Below are 23231 nucleotides of genomic sequence, written 5' to 3' on the forward strand. Positions count from 1 at the left end.
GAGAACCACTCTTCTTCTCCTGCTAACAGAGGAGGTTGGGATGCAGGGTCCAGGTGATGCTGCTTTAGGAGGACCCTCTGTCCCAGAAGGACCCTCAGCCACCTCATCAGTTGTTTGGCCTTCTCATTCCAGAGCCTCAGCCCTGTTTTAGGTGCCAGTCCTACTTATCACATTCTGAAGAAGAGGAGGAGGAGGAACCTTCCTCCTGGTAGGTGCAGTGGCCTGGTTCCATCCTTCACCTGTAGCCTACCCCTGACTGCCAGTCCCTCCACTCATCACCCTGCTGGGCTGAGTCCATCTGCTTCTTCACTGCAGAGGGACAGGTGATCATTCTACTCCACCCTGTGCTTGCCAGGCACAGCTGTGCCCAGCTGTGGTGCCCACAGCTGGCAAAGACACAGGCAGGCTGGAGAGGATCCCAAGGAGCACCACAAGGGTGACCAAGGACTGGAGAACCCTCCTGATGAGGAAAGAGTAAAGGAGTGAGATATCCTCTCTGGGGGAAAGAAAAGGCTCAGGGGTGATATCATCACAGTATTCCAGTAATTAAAGGGCTGCATAAAGAGGACAGAAGCTCATTCCTCACAAGGAGCCACAGGAAGAAGACCAAGGGTAACAGACACCAGTTGCACTGAGACAGGTTTTATTTTCTTACTATTTTTTTTTGTTTGTTTCAGTAAAAACAGTGATTCAGTGGAACAACCTCCCCAGGGACATGGTGGAGTCTGAATCGATGGAGGTTTTTGAGATGAGATTGAAATCCCCTGTGAAAAATGTGCCAGGGCAGTGCTACAGAATTGTTTCCTAAGGGGAAAAGGTTTTGAAAGGAAAGGTAAAAGGAGCTGTATTTGTATCAGGTAATGCAGGTATGACAGAGCTGCTGAATTTACTAACAGAACTATATCATATATTCTTGTTGCTTTAGACTATCAGCACTCAAAACCAACAAAACATTTCATGTCAAAAATCAGTAGGTTTATTTTTTATGACTAGCATGCTATTAAAGCAATTTAACTAGAATATAATTATCCCTGTTATTGTTTCCAATCAGAAAAGCTTATCAAGTTGAAAGCTGAAAATATTTCAAGACTTTCTAAATGGGTTTTGTTTCCCTTTGGTTTGTCAGCAGTGCTTGATTTCCTTTGCTGTAAAACAATAATTTAACCAAAATATGGAGTACTATCTCCATGTAAGAAAAACAGTTCATTTGTTATTGTTGTTTTTAATTAATGTTAAATGCATGCCATTAAAATACTCTCATTATTTTCAAAGTTTATAAATTTCTCAGCTTCTTTCAAAGGAAGTATTTGCTTTTATTTTGCTTTTTCTTTTGTTCACTAAACTTTGAAACATGAGAGGCTTTTAGCAGTGACTGCAATGTTTATATACTTCACAAGACAAAGGCTGTACAGGATCAGAAGCAATCAGAATCTCCTTAGGCTAAATAAAAACCTAAAAGAAGAAAGTTCAATGTAAAATGTAAATCTCCTACGGCACACAAAGCACCGAAACAAATCCTAACCAGTTCAAAAATGCAGCTTCCTTTTGTATCATCAAGGAATGAGAATACTGCATTATACAACTGTGTGACAAAACTAGTAAGGTTTTATTTAAATGAAAAAAACGTGACATGGTATAGCCAAGAGATTAAATGTTGAAAATCTAATAGTAATCAAACTTCCAGTAAATTATTAAGAGAAATCAAGAGAGCATTTTAAGATGTTCCCCCCATGTGCACATTTTTTAATTTATCCTTTAACTAATTCTTCTCATCCTTTTTTAAATTTCTTATCCTTTCTCTTTTGAAATTGAAGCAGTGCTGCAGCAAAGTCACACTGAGCCAAGTGCATCCCAACTGCCAGATAATCATCCCTGCCTCTGCACATCCCAACTGTTCCTGTTGCAGCTATTTACTGAAAATGCACATCACCAAAACCCAACTAGAAAACATGCATGTTCTTCTCAGGGTGAGGGATATCACCTTAATCATAACCTCAGCAGGGGCACAGCCCACAGATGTTGGAAAGAGCAAACCACCAGAGATTCTCAGAAAACTGGTCCTGCAGGCCAGCACAGTCCAGATGAACAAGAAGCCAAGTTAAGACAAAGCATCCTGCAAATTTCTGAAGTTTTTACAATCAGTTCTGTTCCACAGTCACACAAATCCTTTTCGTGCTGACATTGATGCCTCCGGTAAAAATTATCATGCACGTGATACCCACAAAAGCCACAAAAAGAACTACCAATATTTGTAATTTAATCCAGGATTTAAACAAACTTCTATTCTTTTTCCAATGGCACAATTACTGCATGAAAGGCTTTATAATCTTCCTAAAAAGAAAATTACTAATATTACTAACAGGATTTAAAAACTTTTTCTTGGCTGAACTGCCTTTAAGTAAAAGGGACTAATCAGACAGTTCATCACAGTTAAATCAGAATAGGAAAAACCACAACAGTGCATTTTCCTCAGGGCACTCAGACTGTGGTGGCTGCCAAGCAGAGCGTGTCAGAACACACTTTTCCCTGAATTTTCTTTTGTTTGAGAAGGAAATAAAACTAGTCTATCTCTTCTGAAAAATCAGTGTTATTATCTATGAGAATTTATTCCTCTTCTGAACATGAAACTGTGCCCCAGAGAAAAAATATTTGCTCCTTCAGGACTTAAGGATAAAGAAATGGTTATCTCAAATAAAAGATAGCAATGCTCAGGTTTGCATTAAATTAGATTCTCTCAACACAAAATACTGTAAATTATTCTTACCTATTTTCTTATTTCGTTCTTCCCCACGACTGTGTGCAATAATTGGAGAATATATGAAAGGGCTTTTGGTTGACACATTCTGACCAAGTAAACTTTTCATTTTGTGAGGTCGGAGACTGGTTGGGAGGTTCAAGAGCTTCACAGATCTGTTCAGTAAAAATAATTTCTAATTATTTAATTTATTCTATTTTGTAACAGGAGACTGTGTTAAGAAAGAACTGATAAATATGAAATGTCAGTCTGAGAATAAAATACCTGAAATGGAAGACTTGAAGCAAACATTTACAATACTGAAGGAAGTAACACAAACCCAAGGAAACTACAGTTTCAGAAAGCTCTCAGAAAACAAATAACAAAGGAAAAAAAAATCTTCTTAAGAAACCAACAAAACCAAAACTAGCCAGAACAGTGATTTGAAATCCAGCTACTAATTTTTGAGTGCAGACTGAACCACAACTCCAGTGTAAAAAGCAGCCAAATATTTAACTTAAACCCAAACTAGAAACCAGACAAGATTTCACTGGCCAGTACAAATAAAGAAACTTCTCCACAGTGAATAAAGCTGATTTTAATACTGTGAAAATGCAGAGTTGCTGCTGGAAGGAAGGAAATGTCTCAGAAATTTAGGTGGGTTTGTTAAACAACCAGAAAGCAATTACAAATAGACAGAAAACAAATGATTTATTAGATTGCATCTCTGCTAGACCCAATTCCCTACAATGTCATGCAGGGAAATCACTGCTCTTCCAATGCTGAGGGGAAAGTAAAGACTAAATTTTGGGCAGAAGAACAAGCAATAAATTGGATATTCAGTAACATCAGCAGCATTCTATAAACCTGTAGGACACCTAATTACTTCAAATCATGAACTCAGCACAATAAAGAACAGATATATCAGTATCACAGTAATAGAAAGTAGACACAAAAAACCAAGATAATGTGTTTCTGCTGAAAAATAACGAAGCTGTAAGAGTAACATTACACAGACAAGTTCTCTCTGTGAAACAAAACACCTGATAAGAAATTACTAAATAGCACTGAAAGTAGTTTGACAAAGAAATAAATCACATCTGTATATTACATGTCAGTGATACTTAGTGCCAGCATCAAAATCATGTGCAAAATCAGACAACAAGCTTGAGGAATAAGAAGGAAACTGTAAGAGACCCCTGATACTTCATATTTTAAAACCTCTTCTGGAAATAGAATTTTTTCACAAATTAGAATGCAACTTAAAGCAAAACTGTGAATTATACTTGTTTGAGGAAATAAACATTGAATTTGATAAAGAGGTAATAACAACAAATTTTATTTTATATACAGAGGAAAGTGCTTTAGCTCCTTCATTGTTATTATGTAAATCCTGGTGGATAACCTGAATGTATGACAATGGAAGGAATGTTCCTCAACCACTATCAGAGAGCTGGACCCTCACAGGTCAGACATAAAAGAGGGCAGATTTTTTAATTCCTTTGTGTGAAAAGCTTCAGTCATGTCCCCTGGCCTGACACCACTGAGTGCAAATGAGTCACAATTAAGAATTACTAACTAATTTCACTAGCTACCCAGAAGATCAAAATCCTGTATTTGGAAAATGTTAATTAAAAACAACGTTGCTTACGTGGGAAAGGAAAATTTATTTTTCTTTTAAGAAATCCCACTATACTAAATAAACAGAGAGAAGGGAAAAAATGGCACTGAGTAAATTTGAAGTAGCAAGGAAAGTATGCAAGGACAACTAAAAGCAGCAGTGGTGAAAAGAATGAAAAATTTCCACTTTTAAGTATGTTAGCAAGACAATTACCTTTAACACAGGTAAATTATAACAATGGGAATAGTGTATTTTTTTATCTGAGAAAATACCAGACGATGATTTCATAATGAACATGAGTAATGGAATATAAAGATTTTGCCTTGCCAAATCTCTTCTATTGCTTTTAAAGTACTGGGGAGAAAAGGTAACATTGCCACTGTGCTCCTATTTCACTGTGGCATTTCCATGCCTGACAGTATTTTGATTAAGAAATCCACATCCAAAATAAGCACCCCACATTAAATGGATTAAAACTCACAGACCATGAAATGCCAACAGTAAATAGAAGTCATCCCCATCAGCAAATGTGGGTTTCTAGAGAGCTCTAATATGGATTGAATCATAAGCTGAGGTTATTCAACGTTGATCAAAATGACATTTCCACACATTTATAACTGATGTCACAAAAATTAGCACAATTTAGCTCAGAGAACTCTGCAGTCCAGCAGCACAGCTGGTTCCCAATGGGTTGGGCAGCTCTGCAACACCAGACTTGCTGGGCAGATGTAACCAGAGATTTTCTATCTAATTCAACTAATATTTCACTGGAGTACAAACTTTTATTACTATGGCTTTTATGAAAATTTTAAAAGACAAGAAGGAGGAGAAGAGGAGCAGCAATTCTTAAATGTTAATTAAAGTTCATGCTGGGTTCCACACCCCATGGCAAAACAGGAGCTATTCCCAAAATTCCAAGCACAGCCAGGTCAAGACAAGTTGATAATGTAAGTGGATATGTTTGTCCCATTCTCTCAGCATACAAAGTGACACAAAGTCTTTCCCATTGAAGTCTGGGGAATCTCTTACCAGAGTTCTGACTGGCCTCTTTTTCCAGTCTCTTCTCCCAGGTAACAAGTGACAGGATAAGAAAAAATGGCCTCAAATTGCACCAGGGGAGGTTTAAATTCAATATTAGAAGAATTTTCTTCATGGAAAGGGCTGTCAAGTATTGGAAGGGGCTGCCCAGGGAGGTGGTGGAGTCACCATCCCTGCAAGTGTTCAAAAAATGTGTGGATGGGGCATCTGAGGGCATGGTTTAATGGTGAACATGGTGGTGGTGCTGGGTTGATGGTTGGACTTAATCACTTTAAAGGTCTTCTCCAGGTTTAACTATTCCATGGTTCTATGATGCTATGACTAAATGCATGACTCCCATGAAGAAGGATTCAATCAGCATTTGCCTCATTTTCTTCACTATTCAGCATACTTTTCCTGAATAAAAATTACCAAGCCTTCAAAAAGAAAATATTTCCTTTCTTTTTCTCTTCTATTATTGGTAACCCAGAGGCTGCTTTCTCTCTCTGACTTCAATATTTCATGCCAGGTTTCAACCTGAACAAGTTATTATTATTGGCCTGACTGCATGAGGTGCCTGAATGGAACTGAGATTTAGAACAGGCCAGTGAAGGTGCCAGCTTGAAAATGCTGGAAAGGGTGAGTTACAAAAAGCACCACTTCCAGGTGAGTTCCAAGCTCTGTGGATGGAAACTGCATCCAACTCATGGACATTCAGTATGGAAATGCTCAAGTATTCAACTAAAATCTCAGCTGCACCAAAATACTTTCCTTCAATTGAATAAGAAACTGTTGAAGGACAGTTCTTCCAAAAAACAAAACTCCTCTCTCTCTGAAACTAAAGGCCACAAAGTATTTTCTGGTCAAAGGCTCTATTTTTGCTCAAGAGCTTCTCAGAACAATTTGACATTTTGACATTTTTCCATGTTCCTGTGATCCACATGCATAAAGTGACATGACTGCATCCTTTCAGTATCCTTTAAAATTTGACAGGTACTGTGAAAAAGTTAAAGATTGTGTTTAGGTCTTACTTCACAATAGGCAATTTGGTGAAGGGAACAGGAGGCAGCTTCAAACCATCTGGAAGAGTGATGACTTCCATTGTCCCAGGGCATTTTGCTGTGTAGCTTTCCAAGCTCTGCGTCACATCTTTCTTTTCTAGAAAACAAAATTAAAAAACAGTTTCAAACTCACATATAACTTAGACTGTAGCTTTTTTTGTACCAAATAACTCAAATGGCATGCCAACTAATTTCTGCATTCAGCACTCAGAGTTATGTTCAGCCTCGACAGGTGGATCAAATATAATTAAGTGACCTTAAGCAAAAGAGATTTCTCAGAACTTTTCAAGTGCCAGTCTTTACCTCTTTTTTGTTAGGTTTTTTTATTGCCAAAATACAAGTTTTTACAATTCCATCTATTAAATCTGTATATCAACAAAACAATCAGCCTCACATATATTAGGGTTATTAATAATGGTATTGTGTGGGAACAATGAGTGCTCTGAAATATTAGATTAAATAGTATCAAAGGCAATAAAGAGAAGCAAATTACTTTTGATGTTAACGTGTGTGGAACTATCTAATCCTCAAAATAATTGTACTGTGTTATGCTACTAAATCATAACAGCTGGTAAGAACGATTTTCTTTGGTGTTGCTTAAAAATACAAGAACATTCAAAGAAATATATATTATTTGGGTTATCTTCAAGAATGCACAATGATTGCATATTAGTTTTATCCAGCAATTTTTTTCAACAATATGTAAAACTGTGTCTCCAGAAAAATAAATAAATAAATAAATAAGTCTATTTGGAAATATAAAACCTCAACACAAAATTGTATCTGATCTTCATGGTGCCTTCCAACCCAAACCTTTCTATGATTCAATGATTCCTATTTCTCTGATGAAATGGAAGTCTGCAAATAGAGAAAAACCTGGGAGTGTTTGTTTAGAGGGGAGAATGAGGCAGCTGAAAAGACCTATATTGTTTTAAGGTTAATATTCATAGAGTGTTGGAAGGAACCCCAAAGTCCAATCCATGGGTAAAGACACCTTCCACTAGACCAGGCTGTTCCATGTGCTACCAATAAAAATAATTACTCGATTATCAAAACTGCATCTAGAAAATACTTAGAACACTTAGAATATCAAAATACTCAATGATAAAACTAAATAGGAAAGGGGAGGGTGATAACAATAGTTATCATAGTAGTACTACCAAAAAAACCTGCTTAGACAGGTGCACTGGGTTATGCAGCAAGGTTTGGGGCATCAAGGAGTGGCCTTTGGGAGAAGGCACCAGAGTATCTCCACGACAGAGCCCATTTCAGACAACCCCAAAACAAAACTGCTGCTGCCCAAAGCTTGGCCAGTCACTTACTGCTGGTAGCACCTCTGTGAGAACATACTTAAGAAAGGGTAAAAAATGCTGCATAGCAGCTGTGAGAAGGAGGAGTGAGAAAAATGTGAAAGAAACATCCTGTGAACCATGCCAAAAATAACAAAATCTGCCCAAAACACCATCTTGGGCCTTGAAAAGCACAAACATCCAGCAATGCTTGTGCTGCCCACATCAATCCAGCTTAGTTTGTGAATTCTACAGCCAGGAGTACACACTCCTTCAAAGCAGATAAACATTGATAGTAATTCCCTTTACCATGGAATTAATGCTGCATCACTGACAAATTGCTTTGCCCATGTCTGTGTTTCACTGAACAGTCTCTTGAGCCATTCCCCACATTTTAATTGCCTGTAGGAAATATTCCCAAAACCACATTAACTCAGAGCACCACAGCACAGCCAGGAGTTGTAGTGGGTCAAGGCTGAGTATTACCATCAAAATTTCACGTTATTTGCCATATTATGAGCAAGGGCACATAATGCAAGCAGAATGCACTGAGATGGAAATCTTCACAGCTACCAGGAATGATGAAGATAATACTACAGCATGTGCTTAATTGTGCTTGAAACCAAAGGTCTGCCATTCCTGAGCACTGGGTTTCATTCCCTAGTGTGAAACACTGTCACTTATTGTTCTCAAAAAAAGCAGGCTGCCATCTGAAAGAAGAATTTGTTTACAGATTTTTGATTCACGTGATTATTTCATGGTAGCAGCTCCCCACACTTTCCGTGAAAAAAAAGCCAAACCAAACCATTTTTCTATGTTGATGTGGTGTGAAACACAGCTTTAAACTGTTCCTTTTCTTAGCACATCTCAGCCAAGGTGCTGAAGGAACCCACCTCAGCAGGACACGATGGGAAGTATTCACAATGCCAAAGAGCTGCCTGATCCTGCCCAAGAGCCACTTCTGAAAGCAACCACTGGAACCTTCTCCCTCGAGGAGCAGCTCAGCTCCCTCACTTCTGTGGCCTGAAGGTTGCCAAAACCTTCTACAGCAATTGCAATTGCAATTGCAGCTCTGAATTCTCACAACTTCTGGCTGCCTGACATTGTGTTCTGAGAGAAGCCTCCTGGGAGGAGCCACTGAACTCCTGAACCTCCCTCCTGACCCACAGTTGGGAGATTTCTGTGACTGCCATCACCAGCACTTACCTTTTTGAAAAGAAGAGACAAAAACCAGCTGCTCTTGGAGGTCTTTACCCAGCTGGTGCCTTCATGCTTGTACAGGTCAGCAGGAAGGCAATCACCACTTGATCCTGTGACCTGTGAATTCACCTCAGCAGCTTTAAAAGCTTGTCCTGCAGCTGGGAGCACTACTGGACACTTTTGTGTAGGTATTAGAGACTCATTTATTGACTGAGGAGTGACAGCTTATTTTCTCATCTGGATTAACTATGTTCACACTTTTTTTCCCCCCTCAGTTTCTCTCCAGACTCACTGAAAGACCAGGATCACAGAATGGCTATAACCAAATAAAGCAGAGCAAAGCCACTGTCAGCACTGGCAATGGAGCATTTCTGCTCAGTTTGTTCAGTATAACCCCATAGTAGTTTCCCCACTTCATACCAAATTAGTTTTGACTGCTGACAACCAAAAATTTTGCAAGTCCACCCATACTCTTAGAATTTCATTGCTTAACCACCTGAGCTCAACATAATGAGAACTGGTTTTGTGTCCAAGCTACTTCAAACCTTCTTCTAATACGAGAGCATAAAAATCTGAGAGCTTCAGATGCACAGTGAGAAACCATTAGTGATTGAAAGCTACTAAATGTGAAAAAGACAAGACTTTCTGCTCGGTTCACAGTCATGTGGAGCAGTATTTCACAATAATGGAGCCACTGAAAAACCAGACCAAGACAGGACAGAAGGTCAGATACAGACTAACATTTTTAAGCATTTTAGTAACTGTGATTCAACAGTGTAACACAAACAGCAGTTCGTGTCTCAGCAGATAACACAGAAAATTATAAGAACACAATTGCTTTAACAGTGTTCTTTAATATCTGAAGAATTTTTAAACAGCTGTACTCAGGTTCAGTCACTACCCACTGAACACTAAGGCAAAGAATAAAAACACAACATTTGTTCTTTGGCAACAACTGGTTGATGTAATGTTGATGAAGTCACTGTGCCCCCTATAGAACAACCTACAGCCAGGTGGAATAAAGAAAGGGAACATTTCCTGTCTGACCCAACAATCACACTGGAACTTCATTTCCTTATGGAGCTCACTAAAATATTGCAAATAGCTCAACACCTTCTGACTCCAATTTTAACTCAGTGATAAGCCCAGAATCAGCACTTTAACAAAAACCCTCATTGCCCAGGGTGCTTTGTGCTGGCTGAGCTCTTTCCTTCTCCCTTGAAAACATCAAATAATGGTCACAAAGGAGAAGTCTGAAGAGAGCTCCTGTAGCAGTCCTGACACAACTCTTTCAGGACAGACACAAATATCTCCTTAACGAGTTAATAGTAATATATAACAAGAGAGAAAAGTAAGTCTGATGACAGAAAAAAAAAAACAAGAGAAAAAGCATTTTTTTGCACTTATAAACATAAATATGGCCTTATTGCCTGAAGGGAGTGTATAAGAAAGATGAAGAGAGACTTTTTACAAGAGCATGTAGTGACAGAACATGGGGAAATGGATTCAGACTGACAGAGGGCAGGTTTACATTAGATATTAGAAAAACACTATTTTCTGAGGCTAGTGAGGCCCTGGCACAGGTTGCCCAGAGAAGCTGTGGCTGTCCCATCCCTGGAAGTGTCCAAGGCCAGCTTGAATTGGAGCAATCTGAGATAGTGGAAGTGTCCCTGCCCACAGCAGAGATGATAACTTTAAGGCTGCTTCCAACTCAGATTATTCTGTGATTATGATATTTCCTTCACACACCCACATGAAGAGGAGAGGAGAGGAGAGGAGAGGAGAAGAGAAGAGAAGAGAAGAGAAGAGAAGAGAAGAGAAGAGAAGAGAAGAGAAGAGAAGAGAAGAGAAGAGAAGAGAAGAGAAGAGAAGAGAAGAGAAGAGAAGAGAAGAGAAGAGAAGAGAAGAGAAGAGAAGAGAAGAGAAGAGAAGAGAAGAGAAGAGAAGAGAAAAAAGTCCATGTCTGCTTCCAGGGGAATCTTCAGCCTCACTCTGCCATGAAGATGCCGTGTACTCTTTAAACTAAAGAATTTCAAAAAGGCCACAAATACATTAGGACCCTCACAAATGCTGCAGTAGGAATTGATTACTCACAAACAGCAACCACTACACACCTTTTACTCTGCAGTTAATCACAGACTGCAGGGGAGTGCAAAGCTCCTCAGCCTTTCAGGCAGTGCCTGAGCTCTGCTTTGGGCACTTGCAGATGGACAGGGAGCACAACATTTGTGTATTCAGGGCATCTCCCTTGCCCGGGCACAGCCAGGCCAGAGGTGTGAGCAGAGCACCTCGGCAAGACCTGCAGGATCAAAGCACTCCTGCATCTCTGCGTTTGGGAACTCACAACAGAGCAGCTCCTCCCAGCTGCAGGCAGCACCCCCTGCTTTCCACCCCATTAGCTCTGACAAGGACTGGGTGATGGCACTTTGTACAGTTTTAGTAACAAACAACAACACTAATATTTTTCTGAAAAATACATGGAGCAAGTAAACACAATTCAAACTGCTCAGAAATCTCATACCTGAACAAGCTGCTTTGAAAGCAACACAGGATCCCTAGGTGTTCATCCCACTATTGTCTACTGCAATAAATGAGTGTGTTCCCCACAGACTCCAAAGCTGCTCTTAGGACAAAGGCACTGGCAGTCAGCAGAGAGTATGAATCCCATTTCTTTAAGAAATCATACATAAATCTCTAAATAAACATAGCAGAGACTGATAAAATTCACTGTCTGACATAAAAAGAGCAGAAACTAGAAGAAAATAATTAATCTATGCTACCAGGGTTAGACGAGCTTTCATGAGCAGAGCATCATGAACTACATCAGAGACTGAATCCATCCACACAAAGGATTCAATTATTTGCTGTGTAATAGCTCATCTTTGGAAAATAAGTTCTCAATTTACTGCTCACTTTGCAGGAAGGGAGAAGAAAAGAATATTTTAAATACAATTAAAAATAGCTGTCTTTTAGAAGCAAAATGTTTTCCATTTCTTAAAAGACTGACACAAAGAATGGGAAGAGACTGACTAAACACATCACAATCTTCCATTACAAGGTTTTTAATAATTGTATAAAATGTGCACACATGAAGTCCCAGCCAGTTTGCACAAAAATATTTCTAGTTAAAACCTCATTTAAAAAATCGACATAGCTGAAGACAGAGTTCCTAAAGACACCATTAAAATTTCAGTGTCTGGTTCTCCAGCATATCTCAGAACTTCAGATGTCTGCATACTTTCAATACTAAATAATATATTTTGTACACACAAAATCAGTGTATAAACCACTGAAATCAGTAATAATTTTTTCATGTTAAAAAATACCAGGAATCCTATCTTTACAAAAAATGGAGTAAATTAGGCATAGATAACTTCTATAATGATAAATGAAGTTAAGGACTGCTGAAAAGCTGCTTCTGGACAAGGTAGGTTTTGCAAATATTCACATATACAATGGTGCGACTGTCAAACACATCTGATTGTGGATTTTTTTTGTAGAAGAAACCGAGACAGAGGATGGAAAGAACACCACATTGATTTGGATACTGTTATGCAACGTCACAGGAATTTGGCCAGAAAGGTTTATCAGGATTCAAAATTTCAATGCCTCCACTGCTGATCTAAACTTGCTTCAGAAAAGGATGAAATGGCTGAAAAAAACTGAGAAACTGAAAAAATGAAAACATGTCAGCTCTCTCTCCTAATGTACACTTGAGTTATTAAATCTCTCTGTAAAAACATCTCTTCAGCATCACTCCAATCCTACTGATCTTTTCTTGGCACATCCGATCACACTCAATGGACTTCATATGGGGAGTTCACTAAGGTACATGGATGATCCATTTTTAAATATGGATATTTCTTTTTCCATATAAAGTGCCAATTTCAACAGCAGCCTTGACACCAGAGCTTTAATTTGAATTTAGGGTGAGAGAGAAGTATTCTGTTAAATGTCATATAAAATATATTTGAATTTTAGTAATATAGCACCTCCAAAAATAGCTTCCTTTGGTACAAAAAATTAGCACTTAATAATACACCACAAATTCTTCATGTCTTCATCTTGCCAATTAAAGTAGATCTTCCTCAAAGGAATTTTTTTTTTTTCCCCTGGAATAAAAACCTTGCAATGTGCCTCCATTTGCACACCTGTATTATCTTTTCCCTCAATTAATTGAGGAAAATCACACTTCTTTAAGATCAGAGGTACCTAGATGAGGATGGCAATTTTGGGCTAAAGCTCTAAGACTCAATTTTCTTCATGAGTGACCTAAAAAAAATTTAATAGAAAATTTCTGTCATAAAAAAACACTATTTTACTGTAACAATTGATCTGCTGATCATAGTTCAAGAATTTGGCTATGGCACTGGCTGGAGATTTTGTCTGTACCTCACTGACACACAGGTCTAAGCAAGGGTAAATTACATGTGAGACTTTCAGGCTGGTCTGTAAGGCTAAATATTTGATTCACAGTACATTATTTTTGTCATATAACATATGACTTAAAAAATCGTTGTGTTTCATATTTAGTGCTATGCAAATGAATTTACATCTTTTATTCTTGTGGCTAGTTTACTCTATTTCATTTATTTATTCCACTTTAAAAAAAAATCAAAGTCTAAAAGACATGTAATTCAGAAAAATTGATTACATCCTCTTAATAAAGCAGCTTGAGCAAAGTTATTTAGTAAGTTGGCTTGTCTCTAAAAAACACAAATTCCAGGGAGGCAGGGGTTAAAAAAGGCAGGAAGAAGTGTAGCAGAACACAATAGTGCTAAAGTGTGATAGCACAGAACTGATGAAAAGCAGCAGAAGTCACAGTACCATGATGAATAAGATTTAAGTGGCTTCTAAGGAGTCTCTTCCTGCTTCATATACAATCTCCCAAGTCTTTTATTCCAACCCATCAGAAAGCATTTCTATTCAGGCTTTTAAAATATATTTGTTCTTACACCACATTGTGCCACTGCTATACATCAAACACACAAGGTGACAAGTCTGTTTAATTACATTTTTATACATATATATACACACATATACCTATTTATATATAAGTACACAGGCAAGACACTGCACTAAGCTGAAATTGTGAAATATTTCAAAGTAATGGCTAAGAATTACCCAGGCTGCTATAAATATTCCCTGGTAATTATACTGTAGATTTCCATCTTCATCCTGAAATCAGTTCATTTGAATATTATAAGACCAACCAAAGTAGCTCCCTTTTGAAAGGTTTATTGGTTGAGCAATACCAAAAGTACTTGCAGGTACTTTGTCAGCTAAAATACAACACAGTGCAATAAAACCAGGTCATCAGTGTCAGTTAAGCAAACCTCACCCCAACTCTGAAGTTTACATCAAGTTTTAATTTGCATTAAATTCTCTGTTCAGTCTGATTAAACCATCATTCTTTCTAGCCCTTGCAATCAGTAACATTTACCTTTCTAAAAATGAATTTACACTCTACAGATGATCTAGGAGAAATGCTGCCCTAATTTAAATGCAATTTAAAGTATTTTAAGCATTGCAGCACAAAAGAGCAGCTACAGAGCAAAGCAGTTGGTGCCTTGATTGCACAGCTTTGGGGGATTACCTGTGACAGCATCAGCAGACTCTGGAAAAGCAGGATTCCAACACAGCATCTCTTATTCTCCACTCTCCAGTAGCATTATCACAATCAAGTCCACTCTAGAAATTCTTCTAAATAACCTTGGCGTGGCAACAAATTGTGATATTGTCACTTTTGCCAGTTTCCTAATAGCTTACATCTGTGTTGACAAGTGCTGCTTTGGGCTGGGGTAGAGTTAATTTTCTCCACAGTAGCTGGGCTGTGTTTTGAGATTTGTGCTGAAAACAGTGTTGATAATACAGGGATGATTTGGTTATTGCTGAGCACATGACTGGGAATTTCTTTCCTCAACACCCTAAACTCATTCACTTATTGTTTCTATCTCTTCTAATCATCAATGCACCAACAGATGTTGTTTTCGGTTTGTTTTTTGTTTTTTTTTTAATTCAGGAAAACTGTATCAACTAAATCACACTCCTTTAAATGCTCCATCATTCCTTGAAAAAAAAAATCATGCTGCAAAGATGTTCCAACCTCTTCTTATTAAATCACAATTATCCACACACCTACTGTTATTTACTAGAGCTTCTTATAATGCACCCACTACTGAGGCCAAATTTCTTGAACTCCAGAGGGGTTCAAAGGATGGAATTTGGTTTACCTCACTTCAAGGGAAGCATCCATGACCAGGGTCACTTAGTCAGGACTGAGACAGCCATAGATGTGTAAGGGGAGTGATGAATCTTGCAAAAAGAATCACTGGTGTGGCCAGGGTCACTAGGAAGACTATGACATAGATATATCAGTTGGAAGAACTTCCATCCCTCTTGAACTCTTATAAAAATACAGCAATGCACTTGCCATTTGTAATTTTAAAGTGAGGATAAAAACACTTTAAGAAATTAACTGCAACTGTAGTTCAGCTGTTTAAAATTAAAATGCTTTTAGTGCCTTTGAACCTTATCTAGTACCTGAAATTTATTACCGTTCATTTTACAGTTCAGATCACTCCCTACCATAAACCACTTCTAATTACATTTCAAAATAATTTCATGGATTTATTCTCTGTAGAGAAAGGACCAGCCTTGGAATCTTCTTTCCTAAACTGAAAACCTTGATCCAAATGTTCTGACACAGCTCAATCTTCCCTGAGTGTCTCTTTCCATACCTCAATTATCTTTCAGTTCTGGCAAGCTTCCTGCTTCTGCCTGAAGTTATTATTTTTCATGAGTTGAGCAAGTTATGCCTCAAAATCTTTTCTGGGCTTATGCCTTTATTTGTAAAATTTATAATCTGTTTCCTCTAACCTAAATATGAAAAAAACAGAGAAAAAAAAGGAAGAGCAGCATTTTGAAAATAGGCAGGAGAAATGGCAAACAGAGGAGAGAAATGGTTGCCAACCAGCTCAAACTGGAATGAGCTGAAGCTCCCAACAACTTTGGCTACAGCTCTGAAAACATGGGGAAATCAGAAAGTGACAGCAAGACATGAACAAGAGAACAGGAGACAGTGAGGTGAGCAGAGTCTCAAGCTGCTCCAGCAGTCCTCCTAAAAAAGATGCCATTTTAAATCATTCCATGCCCAAAAGTTAATTACAGGCTCACAGGTTATTCTTATCCCCTCTCCAGTGAAATCCATTTAGCCCAATCTCTGTGGGGAGGCATAACCCACCAAGAGCCTGTGCAGCTTCACTTCATTTTCCCAGGTTTGGATGGAAATTCAGGACAACATTACAATTTTAAGTAAAGATCCTCAGAAACTGTCTGGTCCTTACTGCTGCTTGGCAGGAGGGCTACAAAGGGTTAAAGTCATTTCCACATTCACTTGTGGTCTAGCTGTCAATTTTCAGGAGCCCAGTTTAATATTCTTCCTTATCTTCCATACTTCTACATAGCAATTTGAAATTTAAATGACACCGAAGAAAAGCATATGCAATCTGTTCCATAAATAAAAATGTCTAAAATACTGCATAATTTCCTCTTTCAAACTGCAAGATTGAAAGACATATTTTAAGAGTTGTAAGACACCACGTCTGACATCATCAAATTACGCTCAGTCCAGGCTTAACCATAATTTCTGAAGATAAACAAGATTTGGGGTTTCTTTCTTAGCTCAAGCTCATCACTTCTTTGCAAAAGGCACAACCTCACCCTGGCAGCTGACACCTCACCCATCACCTGAGCACAGCAGGCTTGAAAGGAAAAGGTTCTGAAAGTGCTCTCAGATTAATGGTGTGAAGTCCCTTAGCTACCAAGAAGTCCAAGCTGTCAAGGCATCAAGGTGGCCTGCCCAGCCAACACTGACAAGTCCATCCCAACTAATCTACAGGATGAGGGAAACTGAAACAGCATTCAGAAGAAATTTTGGCAAAAATTCTTCATTAGTAACTTCATTAGTTAATGATCTCAATACCGGCTGAGAATACATACCTTTTATCCAATGATTTAAGAAACAACCACACAGAGGAAGGACAGAAAGGCACACCAGGATATTCTGGGAAGTTCTCTGCATCACCTACTGTTAGCTCAAGAATAAAGACACCCAAACACCTGGTCAACAGATGAAAAATTACTTCTGCATATTTAAAGCAGAATCATCATAGAGTCAGCAGTTTAATTCATTAAGTACAGGAGAGAGCAGGTGACAGCTCAGATATGAAGGCTGTCACCTGACCAGAAGACTGGAAAGAACTCAAGTGCAGCAACAATAACCATAGGACAGGAGGATCTTGGCAGGGCTATGATTAGAAGCACTGAAAAGTGCACATTAGCTCCCAAACAACAAAATAGACAAACCTTGAGGATCTTTAAGGAATCAGCCCACGAAATTGAACACTCCTAGTTTCATGCTAGGAATGGTGGGTGAGAAAAGGTCACCTCAGCATACTGAGATCCTTGCCACCACAGGCAAACAGCAGGAATCCTGAAATCCTGGAAACCTGCTGAATGTCTGAAAGAACATGAGCTTGCAGAGGTGAGGTGCTCTGATCTGCTCAAGCTGAAGAGAGACAAGTTTTGCCTTGATCCACAAATGCAGGAAGGAATTAGGTTCTGAATATACCCAAAAAGAAGATTAAAACACAAACGAGGTTAAATGTTGGGATCCAAAGTGGTAACTTCGTAGAACAGGAAAGAAGGAGAAAATAGGAAAGTAGGAGAATGCCAAGAATGATGATGAGAAGCACAGGAAAGGAGTTACCCCCACATGGCTCCAGCTTTGGCTCACAGAGTGCCATGGGGAGATCTCCTGGGGGCTTTTCCCTGGGTTTTCCCCAGGGACCCTCCCAGAGCTGCCCAGCCAGGGAGCAGAGTCACAGCAGCACCAGTGGGGTGGAGCAGCCAGGACAGCAAAGACTCCAGCACTTTGTTGGCCTCACAGATTTTGGCAGGTTGGGCACTTGCTTAGAGAGGGTTTCGTGAGTGGCAACCTCATGTCCACTTCACAGCAACAACACAGCATTGGTGAACTTCATCTCTGATCCCCTAAAATCCATGGGCTGCTCCTCGGTATCCAAGTTCACCTGATGTTCCCAAAGCTTATTGCTCCATTCCCTAGCCTATCAACTACAAGGTCTTCCAATGATCTTCAGACAGGGTGCCTCATTTTCCAAAAGAAAGCAGTTTAAAGCTTTCACTTTCAAACCTTAAATCTTCCAAGATTCAAGGGAGAAACATTCACAGCTTTGCACTCGTTCACCACAGGACTGTCTGGTGAGTGGACAGTCACATTTCCTGAGCAGCTGTTTCCAAATAGTTCTGTGTCTAGAGAAGCCCTAACAGATGATCCAACTCAGAATTATTTGCACTCAATGCAAGTCACAGCTCTTTTAAGAGGTATGAATATTATCAGTGAAGAGACACAGTAAAATAATGGTGTTTTTTTCCAAATATCTGACATTACTCAATTCAAATTCACTGAGCTGTACACACAGTATCGTTTCAAAAAGCATTATGCAAAAGATAGGTTCAATTCCAAGCAACTTTGCAACTGCACATTTTAATTCTTATTTAAAGAAAGCGATTCTTAAGGGCTTGTTACCATTAAAACATAATAGCTTGAGATTAGAGGTTTTATACAGAATTTAGTACCTCTTTTTGCTTAGCAGAAGACTGCATTTTACACATTTATGTAACTAAATAGCTTAATTTTAAATCAAACTTTTAGCTTCCATGTTGTTAAAATAGTGACTGACATCTCCCATTTACTTGATGATACTCTTTATTTAGATTTGCCAGGCTGCATGGTTGGAGAATCAAGTAAATATAGACAAGCTGTATTTTAAAATGCGTCATTCAATTGAAATATTACATTTTGTTTTAAACACAAACCAGTTTTGACTATGCATTTGTGTTCCATTAATAGAAGCAAGAGTTTCTACTTAATAGATCAAGATTTCATTGGAACAAATAAATCTCATCAGCTGAATTTCTACTTGGAGAACAGATCTTTTTTTTCTGTTTCCCGAAGTCCCAGTATCCCAGCTTCAACTGAACTAGTAAATGAACAGAATTAAATTTAAAAACTAGAAAACGTTCCTCTTCTGTGTCTAGAGGCAGCTAATCCTGAGAGAAAAAGGGTTACAAGGTCAAGTTCCAGAGCCAATTGTTTAGCTGATAACTTCCTCTCAGCTTAAGAGTTTTCACATGTATTTATTCCGATTTTTAAAATGATCTTCAAACTACCCAAACTTTAAATACAGGAACAAGATTAAGCAGATAATCAGTAACAAGCTTTAAAAATATGAAGTTTATTTAGGAAAGAACGCATACAAGTGAAAACTGCCTTTTGAAAAGAGTGAGTTTTCCTCCACCCTTAGTAACTGGTGACTTTCTATGCAGCATAGAAAAATAGTAAAATCTGAGCACTCTTGAACTCCAATACCACTGCATTATTTCTAATGTTTTCTAATTAAACCTTCAACTGATGAACAAAACCTGGACATTTCAGTCATGTGACATCAAAGAAGAACACTAATGACACCTTTTTACCAGTTTATAAGGGAACAGTTCACAGTAAATAAAACAGCAACCTAATCCCCTGCCTTCAATTGTCTTGCTTTTGTCCTTTACTACAATTCAAGACTGAAGGTGATTTGTTGGTTAATTTTTTGCTAATATTCCAATATTTTTAGAAGAACTATAAATTTAAAGTAATTTTCTATGCTAAATGGACCCTTGCACAACATCAGTTTGGACTTGATCTTGGAGGCCTTTTGCAACCTTAATGATTCTATGGTGACACAATATCAATCTCAGAAGAGTTATTTAAAAAATTACAGGTCAGAAATACATTTCTGGCCCTGTCATCCACACTTTTGCTCCTTTGGAAGACCATTCACTGTGTCTGAGCAAGAGCTTATCAATAAAAAACATCAAACTCAACAGCAAAGTTCTATTGTGGATGTATTCAGGAGAGAGAGAAAAAACTCAACTGTTTTTCAAACACAAGGGAGAATATTTAGTTTGATTTTTTCAAAGGAACTAAACATCACAGCTATCCTAGGCCTTGTGAAACTGGAAGCTTTACTCACACAACGTTTGAAAGCAAAGAACACAGAAGTTTCTTGTCTTTAAGAGTTCAAACCTTTTTAGAATTAGGGATTAGCAGTATCACATGTGGAAATGCAGAGTGGAAGAGTTTAAAGCCTTGTCTTCAGCACAACTTTCCATATATCAACAAAGCTTCACTGTAAGTCCTGGAAAATCCAAGGACTTTTGACAGCAAATAAGGTCTAGAGGCAGAAAGTTAATTTATTCCATTTTATCAGTTCCTCTCCTTCCTCCAGCACTGATTTGAGCCTTTAAACAGAGGGAATAAAGCAGGCAAATATCTAAAGTTTGCCAACAGAGTTCTTTGCTGCAGGAGTCACTAAGGGGAGGCATTTGGCCAAAACTGAAGGAAAAAGGAAACAAAAACAAAAAACAACCTGTACTTTTTAACCTCCATCCTCTTCATTATAAACAAAGGAGTAACTGGCAAAAAATGCATTTTTTACCTAGCTTACTGAAAAGTTAAACCAAATTTTAAAATCTTTCAGCATTCATTAAAATCATTGGACTCATTAAGCTGGTGATAAACAAGTCAGTATGGAATATTTTTCCTAAGAAAAACAAAACAAAATAACAGTTGTCACTTTTGGCTTTTCCAGGTGATTCTGTAAATGTTATACAGTCCTACTCACAAAAGGGTCCTCACACACATCATTCCCATTGCTGAAAATCATCCACAGACACACTTATTGCATTGTCAACCTTTGAGAAATAAAATCCTGTTACAATTTATTGCTGAATTAAAAAAAAAAAAAAAAGAAACTGCATAAATGTAGAGGAACTTAAGAGCACTGTCCCAGTTAAACACTGTTTAACTCAGGTCCATCACATTCAGTTTCTAAAAGTTAGAAACACAGAATGGTTTGGGTTGGAAAGGACCTTAAAGTTCATCTAATTTCAACACTCTGTTGACTGACTACCACCAAGAACCCCCTCAGGCATACACAGAATTCCCCAACTTCCATGCTTTCCAGTCCTTCCCAAATTAATTGTATTTCAAAACAGAGTCACATTATTTGACTGTGGGTCAGAAGCAAGTGCAAATATCCACTTCTTTAAGAAGTCCTACCTTGGTCAGAAAGGAAATCCAGCATGGTCTGGAGCAGGAAGGAGAGATGTCTCACACACAGGGCAGGATTGCCCATCCTCCTGGAAGCATAGACGAGCTCATGGAGCAAACGCATCTGCACTGCAGCCCATCCCCTGTGAGTTCCTGGAAAAAATGCAGGTATTGAATGTATTTTAAAGCTGGAAGTCATCACAAACACATTGATTTTTGGTTTTGTTCATATGCTAAGCAGTAATTTTATGGCACTTATACCAACCACCCAATGGTTGTTACAAAATCCAAACAAAAAACAGGATTGTTGTATTTGCTTGGATATCTAAACATGAAATCAAGTTTTGCTTTACATGTTTGTCTATTGACTAATAAATGTACAATTAAAATTCTGAAGACAAAGTTAACACTTCCCAAAAACCAAAAGTAAACACAAAACCTTTAAAGTTTTATATATTTTTTTAGTTCTCTGGGCAATGAACATGAGATTTCATATAGAAATTGAAATCACAGAATCACAGAATGGTTTGGATTGGAAAGAACCTTAAAGATTATCTATTTACAACTCCCTACCATAGGCAGGGACACCTTCCCCTAGACCAGGCTGCTTAAATCCCCATCCAATCTGGCCTTGGACACTTCCAGGGATGGGGCAGCCACAGCTTCTCTGAGCAGCCTCTGCCAGGACCTCACCACCCTCACAGTGAAGAATTTCTCCTTAATATCCAGTTTAAACCCACTCTTTCAGTTTGAAGAAGCCATTCCCCTTGTTCTGTCACTCCATGCCCTTGTAAAAAAAAAAAAAAAAAAAAAAAAAAAACAAAACACAAAAAAATTCTTAACTCTCTTTAAAGATCAAGCAAGAGATATTTTCTCTAAACACTTTCCTGGGCAACAGAAGCAATAAAACTTTAGAACACAAGGCAGATATCCTGACTTTCAGTCTTTAGTTTCAGACTATGAATTACTTCATATTTACAGAGTATCTGTGGAAGAAATAAATAGACCATCATAACATAACCTTCCTGCCAGAACCATAGCATGCAGCACTCTTCATGAAGCTTAACCTGCTTTTAGTAGTAAGCAACAGCAATAATTTTTAAATAACAGATATTTCAAGATGTGCAATACTTCATAAACTTCAACAGCCTTCCTTGTAATATCACCCATCAGCATTTGGCACACTGTTTTAGGAATATTTACTGCAACCAAACCTTGAGAGTTTATATTTTGAGAGTCTCATTATTTTTCATGTGTGAAATGTCATTTCTATCTTAGAGTTTGCAGTGATCTTTCCATATGTCTCTGAAAGAGCCATTTCAGGGATAAAAAATAAGAACGCACTTCAGTGCAACATGAAGGTAAGGTAAAATGAAAGATAAACACCAATCATGTCCTTTCTTTGCTTTAATTATAATTTCTTACAGAACTTTCACAATTTCTTCTCCCAACACAGTCCCATCCCAGGCCACAGTATATTTTTCCCAGCACATTCCCTCTTCCTAGATTCTCAGCATCTTTCCACCCAGTCCACTTGGCATTTGCTACCTCCTCTCACATATAATTTTGATTGCCAAATCACAACATTTTTTAAAACCCCAACACTAACCATCCACAAATACATCTCAGCCCATCACTTCCTGCTCCTCTCCTGCAGCTACAACATTTAGGGAATGGTCCCCCAACTGCTGCTGTATAACACAATGCAAGGTTTTGGAATGGTGCACTCAAAAGGAGCTGCCAAGCAGCATTTTGGCTTTCTTTGATCTCATTTGTGGGAAAATGTGACATATTTGACCCTATTAATTACATTATATGTATCCATGTATGTCTATATGCAAAATTATGTAAAAGGATTTTTAACCTTTCCTTATAAGATCAAACAGCTACAAACCAAAAGAAATACAATTTCTGATGGAACAGCTGAAGGCACTTTAATTGAAAAAATCATCCAGATTAATGTACGACCTTTAATGTACTGAGAAGCATGTTATAAAAACAAAGACATTTTTGAAAAATATAAGAAACTAAGCTTTCATAAATAACACATAATTACTTCCTGCAAACAGGAAACCACAGAAACACATTCAGCAGTGGCTTGCAGAAATCTGAAATTACTGGAACAACA

The 23231-nt window shown here is 38.1% G+C and overlaps 1 protein-coding gene across 3 annotated transcripts in view; it reads right to left on the reverse strand.

The window, feature by feature from the left end:
- TRAPPC9 (trafficking protein particle complex subunit 9) overlaps nucleotides 1-23231 on the reverse strand; it is a 447339-nt gene that overhangs the window by 398773 nt on the left and 25335 nt on the right. For all 3 annotated transcript variants that reach the window (XM_088179749.1, XM_088179758.1, XM_088179755.1), the window contains 3 exons: nucleotides 21113-21256; nucleotides 6404-6530; nucleotides 2765-2910 (listed from right to left, as the gene is read on the reverse strand). In XM_088179749.1, coding sequence (XP_088035875.1) covers nucleotides 2765-2910; nucleotides 6404-6530; nucleotides 21113-21256 — 417 coding nt within the window. The remainder of the gene's footprint in view (nucleotides 1-2764; nucleotides 2911-6403; nucleotides 6531-21112; nucleotides 21257-23231) is intronic.

Source organism: Sturnus vulgaris, chromosome 1, assembly GCF_052056855.1.
Source record: "Sturnus vulgaris isolate bStuVul1 chromosome 1, bStuVul1.hap1, whole genome shotgun sequence".
NCBI classification, from domain to species: domain Eukaryota; kingdom Metazoa; phylum Chordata; class Aves; order Passeriformes; family Sturnidae; genus Sturnus; species Sturnus vulgaris.